A 16,544-nucleotide genomic window follows, 5' to 3' on the forward strand; every position below is an offset into this window, starting at 1 on the left:
CCAGTGCCAGTGGAGGGCACTTTCCAACGTTCTGAAAAATCACTGATTTCTGCCAAATACTGCAGCCTGAGACTGAGCATCATCGGAGCCTGGGAGATAATCACCCATAATCCTGCAGAGAGAGAGAGAGAGAGAGAGGAAGAGAGGGAGAGAGAGAGAGACAGAGACAGAGAGACAGAGAGAGAAGGAGAGAGAGAAAACTATTAGCTCACTTGTGATCGTGTGATGTTCAGCATCATGTACTCCCTGTATTGCAAGACAGCAGTCATTTATCCAGTTAACATTTATTAGAAATGTCTGCTCGTCTTGTGGAACACTCACAGAACAAGTTACAATCCAAGGTTTTACTGTATTTTCCTGTTTGATCAATAGCTTCTGGTTTGCTCCTGGGCCGTGGTAAAGTCTGAATGCCGGACCACGGAGCAGCAAGGAACCAGGGAATGTCAGCTGCCCCTGATAACTGGGTGGTAACTGACCATGTACTGCAAGTGGAGTATTTGAGATCAGACTCAAGCAGGTCTGGAAGGTACAAGAAAGTTGTTCAGGCAGGTGGCTCACATGTCTGTGGTCCCCTCTGCTGACTGGCCCCCCTTTCCTTTGACTGGCACCTGTAGCCTCACAAGGAGTTCTCCACGACTAGGTACGTTGGTCCAAGTTTCCGAGGAGAGCAAATGGTAGACTCCGTGGGTTGAACTGAGGAGAGTATAAGGGCATTTTTTTTACAGAGGTGGGAGCAAAGTTAAGGGAATCAGCAATGAGTGTGAGGCTCCCAGGGAGTGGCATCAGTTGATATGGTCACAGCCACTGCCAGTGTCGTGTACTCAACCTGCCCACAGTCGGGAAAGCCCCCAATAAGGTAGCGTTCCCTGGGGAGACCAGCCAGCCACCTGGAGACAGGAGGAGGTTGTGTCTTACAGGATGACGGATACACTTCGAACTGATGACCAGTCGACGGTGCTGTGTCCCCATGGCCAGAATGCCTGGTTCAGGAATCAAGAGGTGGAAGTGGGGGTGACTTCTGTCACTGTCACCCATAATCGACTCAGCCGGGGTGTCTTTCCAGCCCCACAGCTTCGAGCTCTGCTGGTTCCCAAGGGAAGAGTGCTTGCACTTGGGTCAGATTGGTTCCATTGAACTGTAGGTTGAGGTCACCATCTGGCCATTTAGGGCTCATTGTGCCACCGAGCCAGCCAACTGGCAAACTGTGGGTCTGCTGCGCCAGCTGGGGGGGTGTGATATTGTTGGCTAGAAAGTGGAAAGCCTTGCTGTTAAACAATGGGATGGTGACAGACTAAGTGTGGGCTTCCCCAGGGATCCTCTGGGGCGGGTCCTACTATAGTTTCTGTAGGGAGGCCCCCTGAGAATTCAGACTTGGTGGCATAAAGGTTTGGGTCACTCATGAGGTGAAGAATTCTGAGCAGCCGAGTTCTTGGCTGGAGGCTGACGGGAGGACAGAGAGGGTAGTGGAAGAAGTAAGGTATTAAAGATCGATTATGATGTCAAGACCAGTTACAGAAATAAGGATTGTACTCTGCGTGTGTGTGTGTGTGTGTGTGTGTGTGTGTGCCGTGCGCACATAGCAACTTTCTGAATTTTCTTTATATATTTTATACATGTGAAAGAAAGGCTGATAGAGCTTAGCTTTATACTGTTTTTCTTCAGGTTGTTAAGATACGAAGGTGGGGCGATGCCTGAACTAGCAGAGGCATGGTTGTGCACTAGAGATGGCTATGAGGAGCGCTGCAACTTATGTGTCCTGTTTACGAGTGCTTTTCAGTTTCTAGAAGGGACAGCACCATTATTTGGGTGGAAGCAAGTTTGTTGTTTCAGTAGGTTTATTTTGTGCATCTGGATTTCTCGATGTGCATTGGGTTTGGCTCAGTCTGATCCAGTAGCATGAGATTTGGGGGGCAGGAGAGGCGTGAGGGATTGCGCTACAGGTGAGGGTGACATGGGCTCTGAGAGCTGTGAGTGCGAAAGCAGCTGGAGCCCAGCTTTGTGCCAGTGATAGCGTCTGGGTGATGTGACCTTGGAGCCCAGACTCGGGGGCAGCCACACCTACATCCCTAAATTAAGCCATGTTTTGTCTGAAACACGCGCAGTACATTCTGTTTCCTCCCTGAAACACTGAGTGATTACAGAAGCACAAATGAACGCCCCCACGTAGGAGAGCCATCCCTCTCCGGAAGTGTCCGGTGTGAGGTAGCATGCCGCGGAGTGGGTGCGTCCGTGTTGGCAAAGTCCGTCAGTCCTGCACCCTGCCCGGTGATGCCTAGTTGCGTGGCTTTGTCCTGGTTCCCGTTTTGCCCGCGAGCACCACTGAGGCAGGCCCGTTACTTCAGGTGCTTGGGCGTGTGCCACACGATCGTGCGTGGAGTGCCGAGTGCTCGGCGTTCTAGTAGTGAAGAAGGTTACTTCACTGTCGTTATTGCCCGAGGGCGTGTGAATCGCTCCTAGCCGAAAGACAATGATGTTTGGGGGAGGGGCGCACGAGAGCCTGACCACGGGGAGCCTGGGGTGGGGGTGGGGGGTGGGAGGGGAGCCCCCGCTTTCCTTCCTGCCTGAGCGGGCTCCCCACCCCTCACCCCCGCAGGTGCGGGTCCAGGGCCGCCGGCTGCCGTCGCCCCTGGGATGGGGGACCGGGAGACACCGCGCGCTCGCTCGAAGGGTCTCCCCCACCTTCTACCCCGGGCCCAGCCGCCGTCCCATCACGCCGTCAGGGCCGCGGGCAGCGGCGCCGTCCCCTCCCGCCCCCCGGGGGCGGGGGTCGCGGCGGGGGCTCTGGGCGGCGCCGGGGCGGGCGGGGACACTGGGCCCGCCCCGCCGGCATCCCCGGCCCGACTTCCTCCTGCCGCGGCGACCCAGCTGGAGGAAGCAGCGGCGGCGGCGGCCACGATGAGCGCGGGGGACGCCGTGTGCACGGGCTGGCTCGTCAAGTCGCCCCCCGAGAGGAAGCTGCAGCGCTACGTGAGTGGGGGCGCCTCCGGGCCGGGTCGGCTGGCAGGTCGAGCCCTGCGCCCCGCGGTCGGGCCCGGGGACCCGCGGGGCCGAGAGCGGGGAGGGCGGCCGGGAGGCCGGGACGGGGCCGCGACGGGGCCGGGCCGGGGCTGGGCGGGCGGGACGGGACCCCGCGCTCTCCCCGCGCGCCTTCCGGGGCGCGCTGTCGCGGGGCCGTCGGCGGATGCCCCGCTTCTGGAGCCTTCCGCAGTGGCGCTCCCGGGTGTCTCGGGGTCGCCTCCCAGCGCTTTGTGCTGACACCGCGCTTTCCGAGGAGCAGCAGGAACCCGGACTTGGGCTACATGTGGTGTAAAACACGGGGCGCTACTCCCGTTAGCAGCGACACGTGCCGCCCACCGCCCAAAACGTCATGGGCTCCGTCAGCGCCCCCGGGACGAGGTCTGGGAACCTTTGGGCCCGGAGACCTGACGGCGGCCGAGTGATCTCCGGCCGATAGGAAGAAGGACGTCGGCCCGCTGGGGTTGCACAGACAGAGCCATCAGGGCCTCTGGGCCGTTTAGGGGCCGGCGGTGGTGTCCCGGGTCCACCGCGTTCGCCACTCCCCACTTCCCCGCCACTGCCCAGCAAGCTGCGACGGACGCGGCAGCCCACCCCAGACGCCGCGCTCCCAGACCGCCGTCCCCCCGGCTCTGCCTCATGTCTCCATTGTTTCTCTTCCCATGGCTACGAGGCGCCTACTGTGTGCCACCGGAGGGCGCGGAATTACAAAGAATTTAGTCATGCGCGAATACTTCCACAGTGGGTGACAGGACCCTTTTCTGAACATAAAGTTACTCAGGGCCACTTTCCCCATTGACACTGAACTAGACAGCGGGACTCTTATGAGTCTTCCAAAAGTGTTGTTATTTGTTCTGCAGAGCAACGTTAAATTTTTTTAAGCTTTACGTATTTGTTTCATATCTTAGTAATTTTTAAGCGGTTTTTAAATAAGTAACCTGTACCCTCAACCGTCAGGCTCAGACTTACAATGCCAAGTTCAAGAGTCACATGCCCTACCCCGGGAGCCACCCAGGTGTCCCTCTAAGGAACAACATTTTCCAGGACTGTTACTCTACTTCCCATGTAGGGAAGTCTGTATACCCAGATTTTTCAGGTTAACTACCGGGGTGCCCTTTCTTTGTTCTTTCTGAGTCCCTCTTCAATAAACACAAGCTCCACTATTTCTCAGATTGCGAATCATTCACCTGCTTCCCCAACAGTGCAGCTACTAGCACTCAAAGGACACAAGACCAGGAAACCTGTCCCCCGAGCCTTGGACGTGCAGGTGACGGTTCCGGTGCCTTTCCTCGAGACACTTTGCTGTGTGACACATTTGAGAGGCTCACTAGATCTTTTTAGAGCTGCACTCACTCTCATGATGATTTGTGATGATTCACGTAGTGCTCCTCAGAAACACTTTATGGAAGATTTTTTGTAGTCTTTTGCACCATGTCCTGACCACACTGCCTTACAAGAGGTTATTAGAACTTCATCAATTTCAGGAACGCATGGGTATAGACCTTCCACCGTATGCAGTTCATTCTTTTTGGCTGTAATGAAGTTGTGGCAAGCGCGTACTTCACTCAGTTTATAGGTGTGCAGGTCATCTGATGATGGGTTGCCAAAGCGGGAGATCTAAGACACAGGGGTACCGAGATGTCATAGTACCAACACTCCAAGACGTGCACCCTGACCTTGTACCCGAGGCTTCTGAAGTTTTTCTGAGGCTCACTCTCTTTTAGATAGGCAATGCCGTTTTGTTTAAAGTCAGCCTGGAAGTTCATCTCTGCGGATCCCTAGCTTCGGCAGGAATCCCTTGTTGCCAGTAGATGGCAATCATGGGTCAATTCCCTGGCCCGACGATACTCCCCAGCCACCTTTAATTCCCATCTTGTCAGGAATACTAATTCTTCACCTCGCTCCAGCGCCAACTCTGAATCAAGACCCGTGTCGCAGGGCTAGAGAGACAGAGAAAAAACACTGATCCCTGTTTCTAACATTTGTAACACACTATAGTGACACAGCCAGGGCAATGACTCAGTTCTTTGCTGCGCTGAGGCCAACGCACAGCACTCCGTTAATGTTTGTTAAATTACACATGGAAGTTGAGTCTATTTTTAGGTAAATATTTCAGTCCAAGGTAAGCTCCTACTTCATCCTCTTGAATCCACAACCAAGGCAATCAGAAAGTTATTTTTATCACTGATCTTTTAAAAGATAGTTGATTCTTTTCTTTCATGTATTTTTCTAATCAAAATACAGGAATATATTCTGGTAAAGATTCAAACAGTCTATGAATAAATAGAATAAAAAGTGAAAGACCGCCTCTCTCAGAAGCCCTCCTGATTCTGCTCCCCTCCCTAGGGATAACAACTGTTAGCAGTTCCGTGAATATCATTCTATAAACATTTTTTGAGAACATATCTTATTTTTGCACAAATGAGATACTATACAAATTGTCCTGCAATTTACTTTTTTCACAGTTCTGGACATCTTTCCAGATTAGTACATATAAATTCACTTCGTTTTTTGTAAACCACTTCCTAATATTTTTTGTAATAGATATAACGTAGTTGAATGGGTTTTCTATTGACGAACATTTCTCTCTTGTATTCTCAATTTTATTTTATTTAAATTTTTCTGTTTATTTACTTATTTTGAGAGAGATAGAGAGAGAGACAGTACAAGCAGGTAAGGGATACAGAGAGAGGGAAAGAGACAATCCCAAGCAGGTTCCACACGGTCAGTGCGGAACCGGATGCGGGGCTGGAACTCATGAACCATGAGATCAGGACCCAAGCCCAAATCAAGACTTGGACACTTAACCCATTGAACCATCGAGGCGCCCCATATATTCTCAACTTTAAAGAATGTTGTAATGAAAATGATAACGAATGATAAGAATTCACATTGATTTATTTAAAAAAATTTTTTTAATGTTTATTTTTGAGAGACAGAGAGACAGAGTGTGCGTAGGGGGGAGGGGCAGACAGAGAGGGTGACACAGAATCGGAAGCAGGCTCCAGGCTGCGAGCTGTCAGCATGGAGCCCGACGCAAGGCTTGACGCGAGGCTTGAACTCAACGAACTGTGAGATCATGACCTGAGCCAAAGTCAGACGCTTAACTGACTGAGCCACCCAGGCACCTCTAGAATTCACATTTATTGAATGGCTTGTGTGTGGCATGCATTCAGCTGAGGACTTGACTTGTGCGGTCACATTTAGTTTTCTAAACCGTGCCAAGAGCCAGGTACCCCTGGATGCAAGGTCTTTGTGGGATCTATAATTTGCATATATTTTCTAACTGCCTGTAGTTTGTCTTTTCATTCTCTCTGGAGTATCTTTGTAGAACAAGGGTTTTAAAGTTTTGATCACATTCCGTTTATCAGTTTTTCTTTTATGGATTGATCACCTAGCCCTAGGTCCTGAAATTTTTTCTATGTTTTTTCCCTAAAAGTTACACAATTTTATCTTTGATATTTAGGTCAATGACTCACTGGAGTTGAATGTTGTCAATGGTGTGGGACTTACATCGTGATCCATATTCTTTCACCCTTATTCCTTTTGTAGACTATCTTTACTCTGCTAAATCACTTTTGCAACTTTGTGAGAAACCAATCGGTTGTATTTCTGTAGGTCACTGTGTTCTCTAGTCTGTTACATTGATTTCTTTCATCATCTTTATGCAAACACTATGTGGTTTTGATGCCAATACCTTTATAATAATTCGTCAAGTCAGGCAGTTTTAGTCCTTCAACTGTTTCTCTTTTCAGGGTGGATTTGGCCCTCCTAGGTTCTTTGCCTTTCCGTATCAGTTTCAGAATTAGTTTGTCAGTTAATTTCTGCATATTAACGTTGCATCCGACAACCTCGGTAAGCACACATAGTTACTTCTGGTCGCCTTGTTTTTAGTTAGTACCTGTGTCACTGCCAGTGTTGCCTAGAAGTGATGAGAGCAGGCATTGGGGACTTTTTCCTGATCTTAACGGAGAAGCGTTTAGTCTGTTACCTTTTAAGGCTGTGGGCTTGCTGTAGTGGCCTTTTATCAGGTCAGGGAAGTTCTCTTGTATTCTAGTTTGCTGAGACTTTTTTTTTTTTTTTTTTTAACAAATTGGATGCTGTTTCATGATGGTGACTTATTCTGAAAGATATTGAACAGTATCACTATTCCTTTTTCCTTAAATCTTTGGCAAAACTCACCAGTGAGATCATCTGGGCTTGGACTTTTCTTTGTGAGATGTTTATTGTTTGTTTCTTTGTCTTAGATTTTTTTTTTTTTTTTTTAAGAGAGAGCGCATAAGCTGGGGAGAGGGGCAGAGGGGGAGAGACAGAGACAGAGACAGAGAGAATGAATCTGAAGCATGCTCTCTGTCTTTGCAGATGTGTGTTTTCTGGTCATTTCGTAGGAACAGAACCACGGAGCGTGTGCTCTTTTGTGTTGCCGTCTTTCCCTCTGCAGCAGCCGCACAACAGCCAGCTCTCTTCCTGAAACGCACGTAAGGCAGAACCTCGGATTGGATTTGAGACCTTTCTTTTCTTCTTCTTCTTCTTCTTCTTCTTCTTCTTCTTCTTCTTCTTCTTCTTCTTCTTCTTCTTTTAAAGACAGCATGAGCTGGGGAGAGGGACAGAGGGGAGAGACAGAGACACAGAGAATAAATCTTAACCAGGCTTTATGCTCAGCACAGAGCCCAACAAGGGGCCCACCCCACCCTCCTGGGATCATGACCTGAGCCAGAATCTGTGCACTGAGCTCAATGCAGTATTCCACTCCGTCTGCCCTGGTTTCTACAGGCAGCTTTAGTGTGGTGCACACATGCGCACACTGCAGAACTCCCCCACTTGAACATGTAGCCGGGTGACTTCTAGTAAACCTCTTCTTGTGCAATCACTACTACAGTCCACTTCTGAACCGTTTCTGTCCCCTCAGAAAGTTCCCCGGGGCTGTTTGCAGTCAATCCTCACCCCCATCTCCAGCCTGGGCAGTGACAAATTACTGTTTACATTGTTTTCACACACGTAGAATTGCTGGATTGTATGGTAGTTCAGTTTCTTTTTTGGTGGCCCTATTTCTAATTTTTCATGGAAACTCCAGCCTGTTTCCCACATTTATTCAAGCAGACCTTCGCTGCTATGGATTTCCACCAGGGCACCGCTTTGCAAATTGTGCCGTGTTGTGCCATGTTTTTATTTGTATCCACTTCAGGATCGTTTCTAGTTTCTCTTGTTCTTTCTCCCGTGACTTGTGTGCTTAGTTTCTAAAGATATTTCTGGTTTTGATTTATAATTTCATTTCACTGTGGTTAGAAAACCTAATTTGTATGATTTGGATCCCTGTCAATTTGTCGAGACTTAACCTAATATATGATCTATCTTCGTAAATGTTCTCTGGGCATTTGAAAAGAATGTGCATTTTATTGTTGGGTGGAGTATTCTATAAATATCAATTAGGTCAAGTTTGTTGACAGTGTTGCTCGGCTCTCTATCCTTGTTAATTCTCTATCTGCTTGATGAAAGGGCTGATGAAATCTCACACTATAATTGTGGGTTTCTCTATTTCTCCTTGAGGTTTTAACAGCTTTGCCTCATATTTTGAAGCTTTGTTACAATTCACATACACATTTAGGATTGTTACTTTATCTTGATGAATTAGCCCCTCTGACATCATGAAAGTACCTTATTTATTCTCAGTACTGTTTTTGGTCTGAATTCTACTTTGTAGTTCAAGGTCATTGTATGGATTTATTTTCTAGGACCACTTCTGGTAATGAACGCCATCTGTCAGGCTGCAGACAGGAAAACAGAAGCTATGCTAGGTATCTGACAGACATGATTCAACATATGCTATGGTTTACAGACTATAGAAGGCTACAAGGTCACAGATATCCAGATATTAGTAACTACAGAAAGCAGTTACTATTGAAAGAACTTGGGCATAAAGGTGAAGTTTGGCATGGCCAGAACCTAGGGGCTTAAAGCAGGGTACCTGTAGCCATGCATCTATTGCTGCGACTTCTATTGCGCAGGGCTCGAACCCACAGACCGTGACATCATGACCTGAGCCGAAGTCGGATGCTTAACTGACCGAGCCACCCAGGCGCCCCCGCACTTGCAACTTAGGTGAAGAGGGTGCCGTTGCAGTTAGCGCTGATGCCTCAGAGGTGGCCCGAGGAAGCTGGTGCTGTCTCCTGGCCATACAGGGTTACCGATGGACGCAGAGTCCCCGCGCCCTTTCCCTGTGTTGCACCCTTCCTCCAGTGTTCCCATTTGCAGAACCCACAGGAAGGCATTCAGAAAGGGAGTCTGAGAAATGTGGTTGAGAGTAGATCTACTCTCCAGATACGTCCCAACATGGCTCTCATACTTCCTATCTTTCGCATTTTTTCTTTATATCTTGTGAGAATTTTCCGTAGCATGTTTATTATATCCTGGCTTCCTCCCTCACATCCATACTGATATTTAGGGGAATAGGTTTCTAGAAAGAGGAAACAGAAAGTGCAAAGGCCCTGAGACAGAAGAGTATATTTGCCATATTTGAAGAAGAGCTTTTTCTTTTTTTTTTTTTTTTTTAAATGTTTTATTTATTTCTAGGAGACAGAGAGAGACAGCGTGAGCAGGGGAAGGTCAGAGAGAGAGGGAGTCACAGACTGAAACAGGCTCCAGGCTCTGAGCTGGCAGTCAGCACAGAGCCTGACGCGGGGCTCGAACCCACGAACCGCGAGATCATGACCTAAGCGAAAGTCGGACGCTTAACCGACTAAGCCACCCAGGTGCCCCGAAGAAGAGCTTTTTCAATTCAGTTTCATAGTCTTCAAATGCTTGGTGATTCCTGGTTGTCTGCTCATGTTGGTATTTGAGGGTCTAGATCAACAGTTCTCGATGGAGGGGAGCTTTTTTCCAGAAAGTAAAAAGTTAAGTTTGCATTTCAGATGAGAAAGCTGTCAGCACAGAACCCGACGCGGGGCTCGAACCCACGAACCTTGAGATCATGACCTGAGCCGAAGTCGGACGCTTAACCGACTGAGCCCCCCAGGTGCCCCAAGGGCTCCTGTCAGTGTGGAAGGGACCTTCCTTGCGACTTTCTACATTTAGGCAGAAACGGAAACCCTTTCTATTTCTTTTCTGAGTTTAATCAACTCTTCTTTTATAACTTTGTTTCTTCTTGGTGTTTATTCATTTCTGTGCTTAGCTTTTGACGTTTGGATGATGTCAGCCTCTGAGTTATGTTTAGCAGAGGTGCTGAAAGTTTCAGATTTACATGCTCATCATTGCCTTGGCTGGTTTCTTTTTTTGTTGTTTTTTAACTTTTAATTTCTCTAGTTCCGTTGGTATCTATATGAGTGTATGTTGAGGGTATAATATTATTTTACAAAGTTAATCAATTGATTCCCACCCCATTTGTTGTGTCATCTTTCTTCTGTACATACCTTCTCTGTTCTTTTTTTTTTTAAAGTAAGCTCCCCACCCAACGTGGGGCTTGAATTCACAACCTCGAGATCAAGTGTGGCGCCCCCCACCGACGGAGCCAGCCAGGCACCCCTGTACCTGTGTCTCGTTTATTGTCAGAGAGTGTATTTTTATGGAATATATACACATGATTGAAAATCAAAGCCTACTAAAGTCCGTTTCCGCCCTGCCCCGTTGTCCCAGCTAACTGGTTTCTCTGCTGCATGGAGTCCAGATATATTCCATGTGTATACAGGCGTCTATTTTGCATAAATGGCAGCATTTTGCTCACTGTTTTATAGCCCCCTCTGTTAACACTACGGTTTGAGGATTGTTCCCTTCCAGCACATGGAGATATTTCTCATTCTTTTTAACAGCTTCGTGTTTCCCTGCAGGGAGGTGCCCACGAGAGACCATTTCTTGTCTCTAGTCTCATGTGTACACAGTGCTGCAGTGAATATCTTTGTGCATCGGTCTTTGCGGTCAGGTGCAATTATGCTGTGGAAAAAAAAACTCTTAGAAGTGGGGTTGCTGAGTCAAAGTGTATGCGAATGTAAACTGCCAGTAGATATCAGATTATTCTCTTCATGGCTATGCCACTCGTCACTGCCTGCAACAGGGCATGAAACCGCCGCCCCTCAAGTGGGGTCTGTTGTGAAATGTTTCCACCTTTGCAAGGTCAAGAGCTGATAAGTGACATTTTCTTGTAATTGAATTTCTTAAAAAAATTTTTTTTTGAGAGAGAGAGGGAGCATGAGCAGGGGAGGGGCAGAGAAAGAGAGAGAATCCCAAGCAGGCTCCACACTGTCAGCACAGAGCCCAATGTGGGGCTCAATCCCACGAACCATGAGATCATGATCTGATCTGAAATCGAGAGTGGGACGCTTAATGGACTGAGCCACCTAGGCTCCCTTAATTGAATTTCTTGACCAGTGAGGTTGTGCATCTTTGCATATGTAAAAAGCACTCGTATTTTCTGTTTCTATAACATGATCTTACATGCAACCTAAATCTTAATTTTTTAATGTTTTTTTATTTACTTCTGAGAGAGAGAGAAAGACAGCATGAGCAGGGGAGGGTCAGAGAGAGAGAGGGAGATACAGAATCCGAAACAGGCTCCAGGCTCTGAGCTGGCTGGCAGCACAGAGCCCACGTGGGGCTTGAACCCACAAACTGTGAGATCATGACCTGAGCCGAAGTCAGACACCCAGGCGCCCCTGCAACCTAAATCTTAAATACTTACTTGGGTCCATTTTGGGGCAGTTTTGTTCAGTTGATCTTCTGTCTTGTGTTTTTATCTCACCTCTGTCTTCATCCATCTCAATCACACTTAACCTTGAAGTAAACATTTTTTATTATTTTTTCTCCTTAGTATTTCTTTTTTTAAATGTTTATTTATTTTTGAGAGAGAGCAGGGGTGGGGAAGAGAGAGAGGACAGAGGATCTGAAGGGCTCTGTCCTGACAGCAGAAACCTATAGTGGGGCTCGAACCCATGAACTGCCAGACCATGACCTGAGCTGAAGTTAGACACCCAACTGACTTAGCCACCCAGGTGCCTCCATGTTAGGGGTTTTTGACACACACACACACACACACACACACACACACACGGAAAGATGGAGGCGATGGTTTCATGAATGCTTGCATATGTTCAAACTCCTCACACTGGACATGTTAACAACGTGCACTTCTTTGTCAATCATGCTTCAATAAAGCTGTGGGGTTTGTGAAGGTAATGGCTTTGAGGCTAAGAGAATATTTTTTTCATGCTAGTCATGCATTCCACTGAGTCCTGTATTCCTGTTTTTTTTCCCATCAAAAATCATTGTTAAATTTTATTAAAAAGTTTTCCAGCATTTGTAGTGATGATCATATGATTTTTTTTTCATTAAACCTACCAAAGCAATGAATTCTATTAGTAGATTTTGTAATACTGACCCATCCTTCCATTTCTGGAATAAACCCCAACTGGACACAGTGTTTTTCTTATTGTGTTGCTAGATTATGCGTCCATTTTCTATTGAATTTTTGTATCAATATTCAGTAGTGAGATTGGTGTTTGACTTTAAATTTGGTTTATTTATTTCTGTAAAATCTTTACTGGGTTTTGACACAAATGTTATATTCTTGGTTCATACAAAAACTTGCTAAGTTTCACATATTCTAGAATTAAAAAAAAAATTCTACTGCACATTTATTTTTGAGGGACAGACAGAGACAGAGCACAAGTGGGGGAGGGGCAGAGAGAGAGGGAGACACAGAATCTGAAGCAGCTCCAGGCCCTGAGCTGTCAGCACGGAGCCCGACGCGGGGCTTGAACCCACGGACCGTGAGATCATGACCTGAGCCGAAGTCGGACGCTTACCCGACTGAGCCGCCCAGGCGCCCCTAGAATTTTTTTTTAAGTAGGCTCCACGGCCTTCAAGTTGGGCTTGAACTCACAGCTCCGGGATCAAGAGCCACACGCCCTACACACTGAGCCAGCCAGGCACCCCATATTCTAGAATATTTTAAGTAGAGATGGATTTAACAGCATTTTAAACTTTTGGCAGAATTCTCCTCTAAACTGTATCTGGTGCTTTTGTGGTGTGTTTAGGTCTTTGTCACCTCTCCATTTCTTCTATGCAGTGATCTGTTTCATTTGTTATCTCCCCAAGTCAGTCTTGTAAATTCTACTCTTCCCGGAAAAGTACCTGTTTCAGTCTCGCTATCAAATTCATATACTTGTACAAAATGGTTCTTATAATTTTTAAGTTGATTTTTACTCTTTCCAGAGGTATTTCTTCCTTATCATTGTGAATCTCCAGTCTGTCCCCTTTTCCCTGTGGGTTAGGTTAGCTCCTGGCTTTTGTAGTTTATGGACTTTTAGCTCTGCTGTGAAACAGCTTTTTGATTAGTAATTCTACTTTTTACTTTTCCTAGCTCTTTAATTTCTCTTTTTTGATCGACTGATTACTTCCTTCTGGTCTGCTGTGCATCAGAGATGGGGAAAGCCAGACTGACCACGCTGTCCATAGAGCTGTTGTGCCAGCGCAAGCTGTAACGTGCAGGCGCCAGAAGCTGCCCTGACGAACATCAGCAGCAAGGAGCTCAGAGAAATGGTGAAAGGGCTGGAGAGCCAGCTTTGAGGTTAAACAGCCAGGAAAAAACACCCCAAACCACAACTCAGCTAGTTCTGGTGAGAAGTCCGCTGCCAGCTGCCTGTTCCTTCTCTGTTGTGTCAGAGGGTGGGCAATGCCACTTCCCTCTAGTGTTGTCGTGTGTCTGTGCGCTGGGAATTACATGGTGAAGGTCACTATCACCGACACATTTGAAATAAAATAACATGGAAAGGAAGAAAATTACTGAAATGTCGCAGGAAGGCCAAACATGTGAGTGGTTCATATGGTCCTTGCTTCCTGTGCCCCTTCCTGTGCCTCCACTGACCAGGGCTCTCCACCTAGAGAGGTGACCTAAGCCTTCTTTGTTGAGGCTTCTGGCTCCTAGGTCGTACCACTAGTGCGTTGGGGGGGTTGGGAGACGAGGGCACTCAGAATCCTCCAAATGCCCTTAGACGTCTCTGTGCCAACGGTCAGGTTCGCACTCTTTCTATGCATGGGTGGGTGTGTGTGTGTGTGTGTGTGTGTGTGTGTGTGTCTGTCTGTCTGTCTGTCTCTCTGTCTGTCTGTCTGCCTGCCTACGCATTTCAGTAATGTCTCCGCCCAATGTGGGGCTGGAATTCACAACTCCAAGATCAAGAGTCACACACTCACCGACTGAGCCAGCCGGTCGCCCCCCTGACCCCTTCCCAGACTTTTTAAGCTCTTGATCTCACGTGTAAGATCGGTGGAATGATTTGGCATCTTGCAGTAGTAAACTCTGAGGTTTGTTCTGAGCTGCCTCAGCCTGTGGGTGTAACAGATAAGAGATCTTTAACCTTTATTGCAATCGTGGCATTGAACACTGAGCTCCCGCTCCCCATCCCACTCCCAGAAAAGCCTTATCTTCAATAGGCGATCCATTCCAGGTAACTCGGGGGTTACTTAGGTGGCTAAAACCTGTGGTGCAGTGTACAGAAGCAATGTTGACGCTAAGCTGTCAGGAAAGATTTACGGAGTCTGTACTCTAGCTGGAAGGGAGACTGGGAAGGAAGGTATTAAAAGGAATGCGGCAGAAGGGGAAAATAGTAAAACGACTTTAGAGAAATAATCAAAGGGACTCGTTGGCTGCTTAATTGAAAAGTTTGTGAAATGATTTGGAGCCCGCTTCGGATTCTCTGTCTCCCTCTCTCTCTGTCCATCCCCTCTCCCCTCCAAATAACTCAATAAACACTTAAGAAAAAAGGTACATGAGAGAGAGGGCATGTTGAGAGGGCTGATTGGCGACCCCAGTCACAAGGCATATTCACCGTGAGCTGGATGTAAGTAAATGCGGGCCCCATTCTCACCAGTCATGTGTTATCTGGACACAGTGACAGGAAACTGGTTACATAATGTGCTTTGCAAATAACTGTGTGACAGCTGTGACTGTGAGAATGCGGCTCACAGAACACGTGTCCTTCTCCGCCACCCAGAAGCCCCGCACACGTGACTTTGCAGCGTGATGGGTCTACGCGGCCCTCCCCTGTGCACCCACACCCAGCGCGCACCTCGGAAGCGCCAGGAGGATGGAGGCTCCGCACGCAGTGTGTCAGGCAGGCCGGCCACTTGTCACCCAGACGCCGGCCCTGGGAGAAGGCCGCGGGGGACCCCACTAGCTCTGGTGACTCACTGAGCTTCCAGTCAAGTGCAGCGGGCATTCCTCTGTGCGTCCGCGAGGCCGTCTCCTCTCCAGCCTCTTCTGGTGCCGTCGCTGCTCTGTGTTTGCCTCACTTTCGTTTCTTCGGTGCAGGCCCCGTACACAGTGTCCGTTCCACGTGAGCAGCGTCACGGCCCCGCGCTTTCCTGTGGCCTGATGCTCGCCACGCCACGTCTCGTTGCCGTCTGTTACCAGACGAGGTTGCACACCGGTTTCTTGCGATGAAAGCTTTTAGGATTTAATGTCTTAGCATCGTTGAGGCATGTACCGCAGTGTTACTGGCTCTGGTCACCATCGCTGTACGTCACAAGCCCACAAGCAGCGTTCTGTTTTCTTTAAGCCCAGAAACTGGACTGATATTTACTACGATTAAATTCTGTCCCGTTTGTCTCCAGCCGGTCCTTCCGGCCAGCCTGTGGAGATCTGAGTCTGGGGGCGAGTCCTCGTGGCCGGCACGTTCAGGGTCGGCCGCACGGCGTTTGAGGTGACAGCGGGACACGCAGAGATGGGGTGGATTTGTGCAGAGCTCGGGGGTGCTCTCCGGGGCACCCGTAGGAGTTGAAATCGTGGAGTCGGGAGGAGATCATTCAAAGAGAGCGTGATGAGTGATGAGGGGAGGGACCCAGGACGGGACTTTGGGGGGCCAGGGGGAGACGAGGGCTGCGCCTTGCGGGGGCAGCCGGCCCCCCTGCCTCCCAGGGCTCTGACAGGCCAGGAAGGGACAAGGAGCACAGGACGAGGCCGATGGAGACAGACAGCTGCTTCGTCACCGAAACCAGCCGCAGCGGCAAGCGCCGAACTGGGGCGTCCCGCTCTTTCTGGTGACGCCGCCTCGCCACCTTCCTAACGCGCTTGAGGAACAAGCGGGTTTGGAGGACAGCGTGGTGCTGAAGGACAAGACGATGAGGTGCTAGTGGAAAGCGAAGGACAGGAAGCAAAAGGAAAATCACCCCAGTTCTAGTTTCTGCTCTCGTCACGTTGGAAGCTGGCGTCCAGCACCACGGCCGTGTGTACTGACGCACCCGCCTCTAGGTCCTCACAGTCAACCCTTCGACGTGTTAGTTTCTGAGATACCCAACGTCATGAACCATCCCCACCTCAGTAGAATGCATGACTTCCACGGGTGGCATGCTTGCTCTTCGTCGAGAGGGTTAGGGTTAGAATCCTATCTGGTTGTCTTTTTTTAAAGTTTACTTATTTGTTTGTTTGTTTTTACTTTTTTTACATTTATTTATTTATTTATAATTATTTTTAATGTTTTATTTCTTTCTGAAAGAGAGAGAGACAGCGTGATTAGGGGAGGGTGATACAGAATCCGAAGCAGGCT

General features: G+C 48.4%; 1 protein-coding gene across 2 annotated transcripts in view; it reads left to right on the forward strand.

The window, feature by feature from the left end:
• Positions 1-2,895: 2,895 nt before the first annotated feature.
• The window catches only part of GAB3 (GRB2 associated binding protein 3), a 58,822-nt gene continuing 45,173 nt past the window's right edge, over positions 2,896-16,544 (forward strand). For both annotated transcript variants that reach the window (XM_039222694.1, XM_039222695.1), the window contains exon 1: positions 2,896-2,967. In XM_039222694.1, the coding sequence (XP_039078625.1) occupies positions 2,896-2,967 (72 nt within the window). The remainder of the gene's footprint in view (positions 2,968-16,544) is intronic.

This window comes from Hyaena hyaena, unplaced genomic scaffold (genome assembly GCF_003009895.1).
Source record: "Hyaena hyaena isolate Hyena2069 unplaced genomic scaffold, ASM300989v1 scaffold_1178, whole genome shotgun sequence".
NCBI lineage: Eukaryota > Metazoa > Chordata > Mammalia > Carnivora > Hyaenidae > Hyaena > Hyaena hyaena.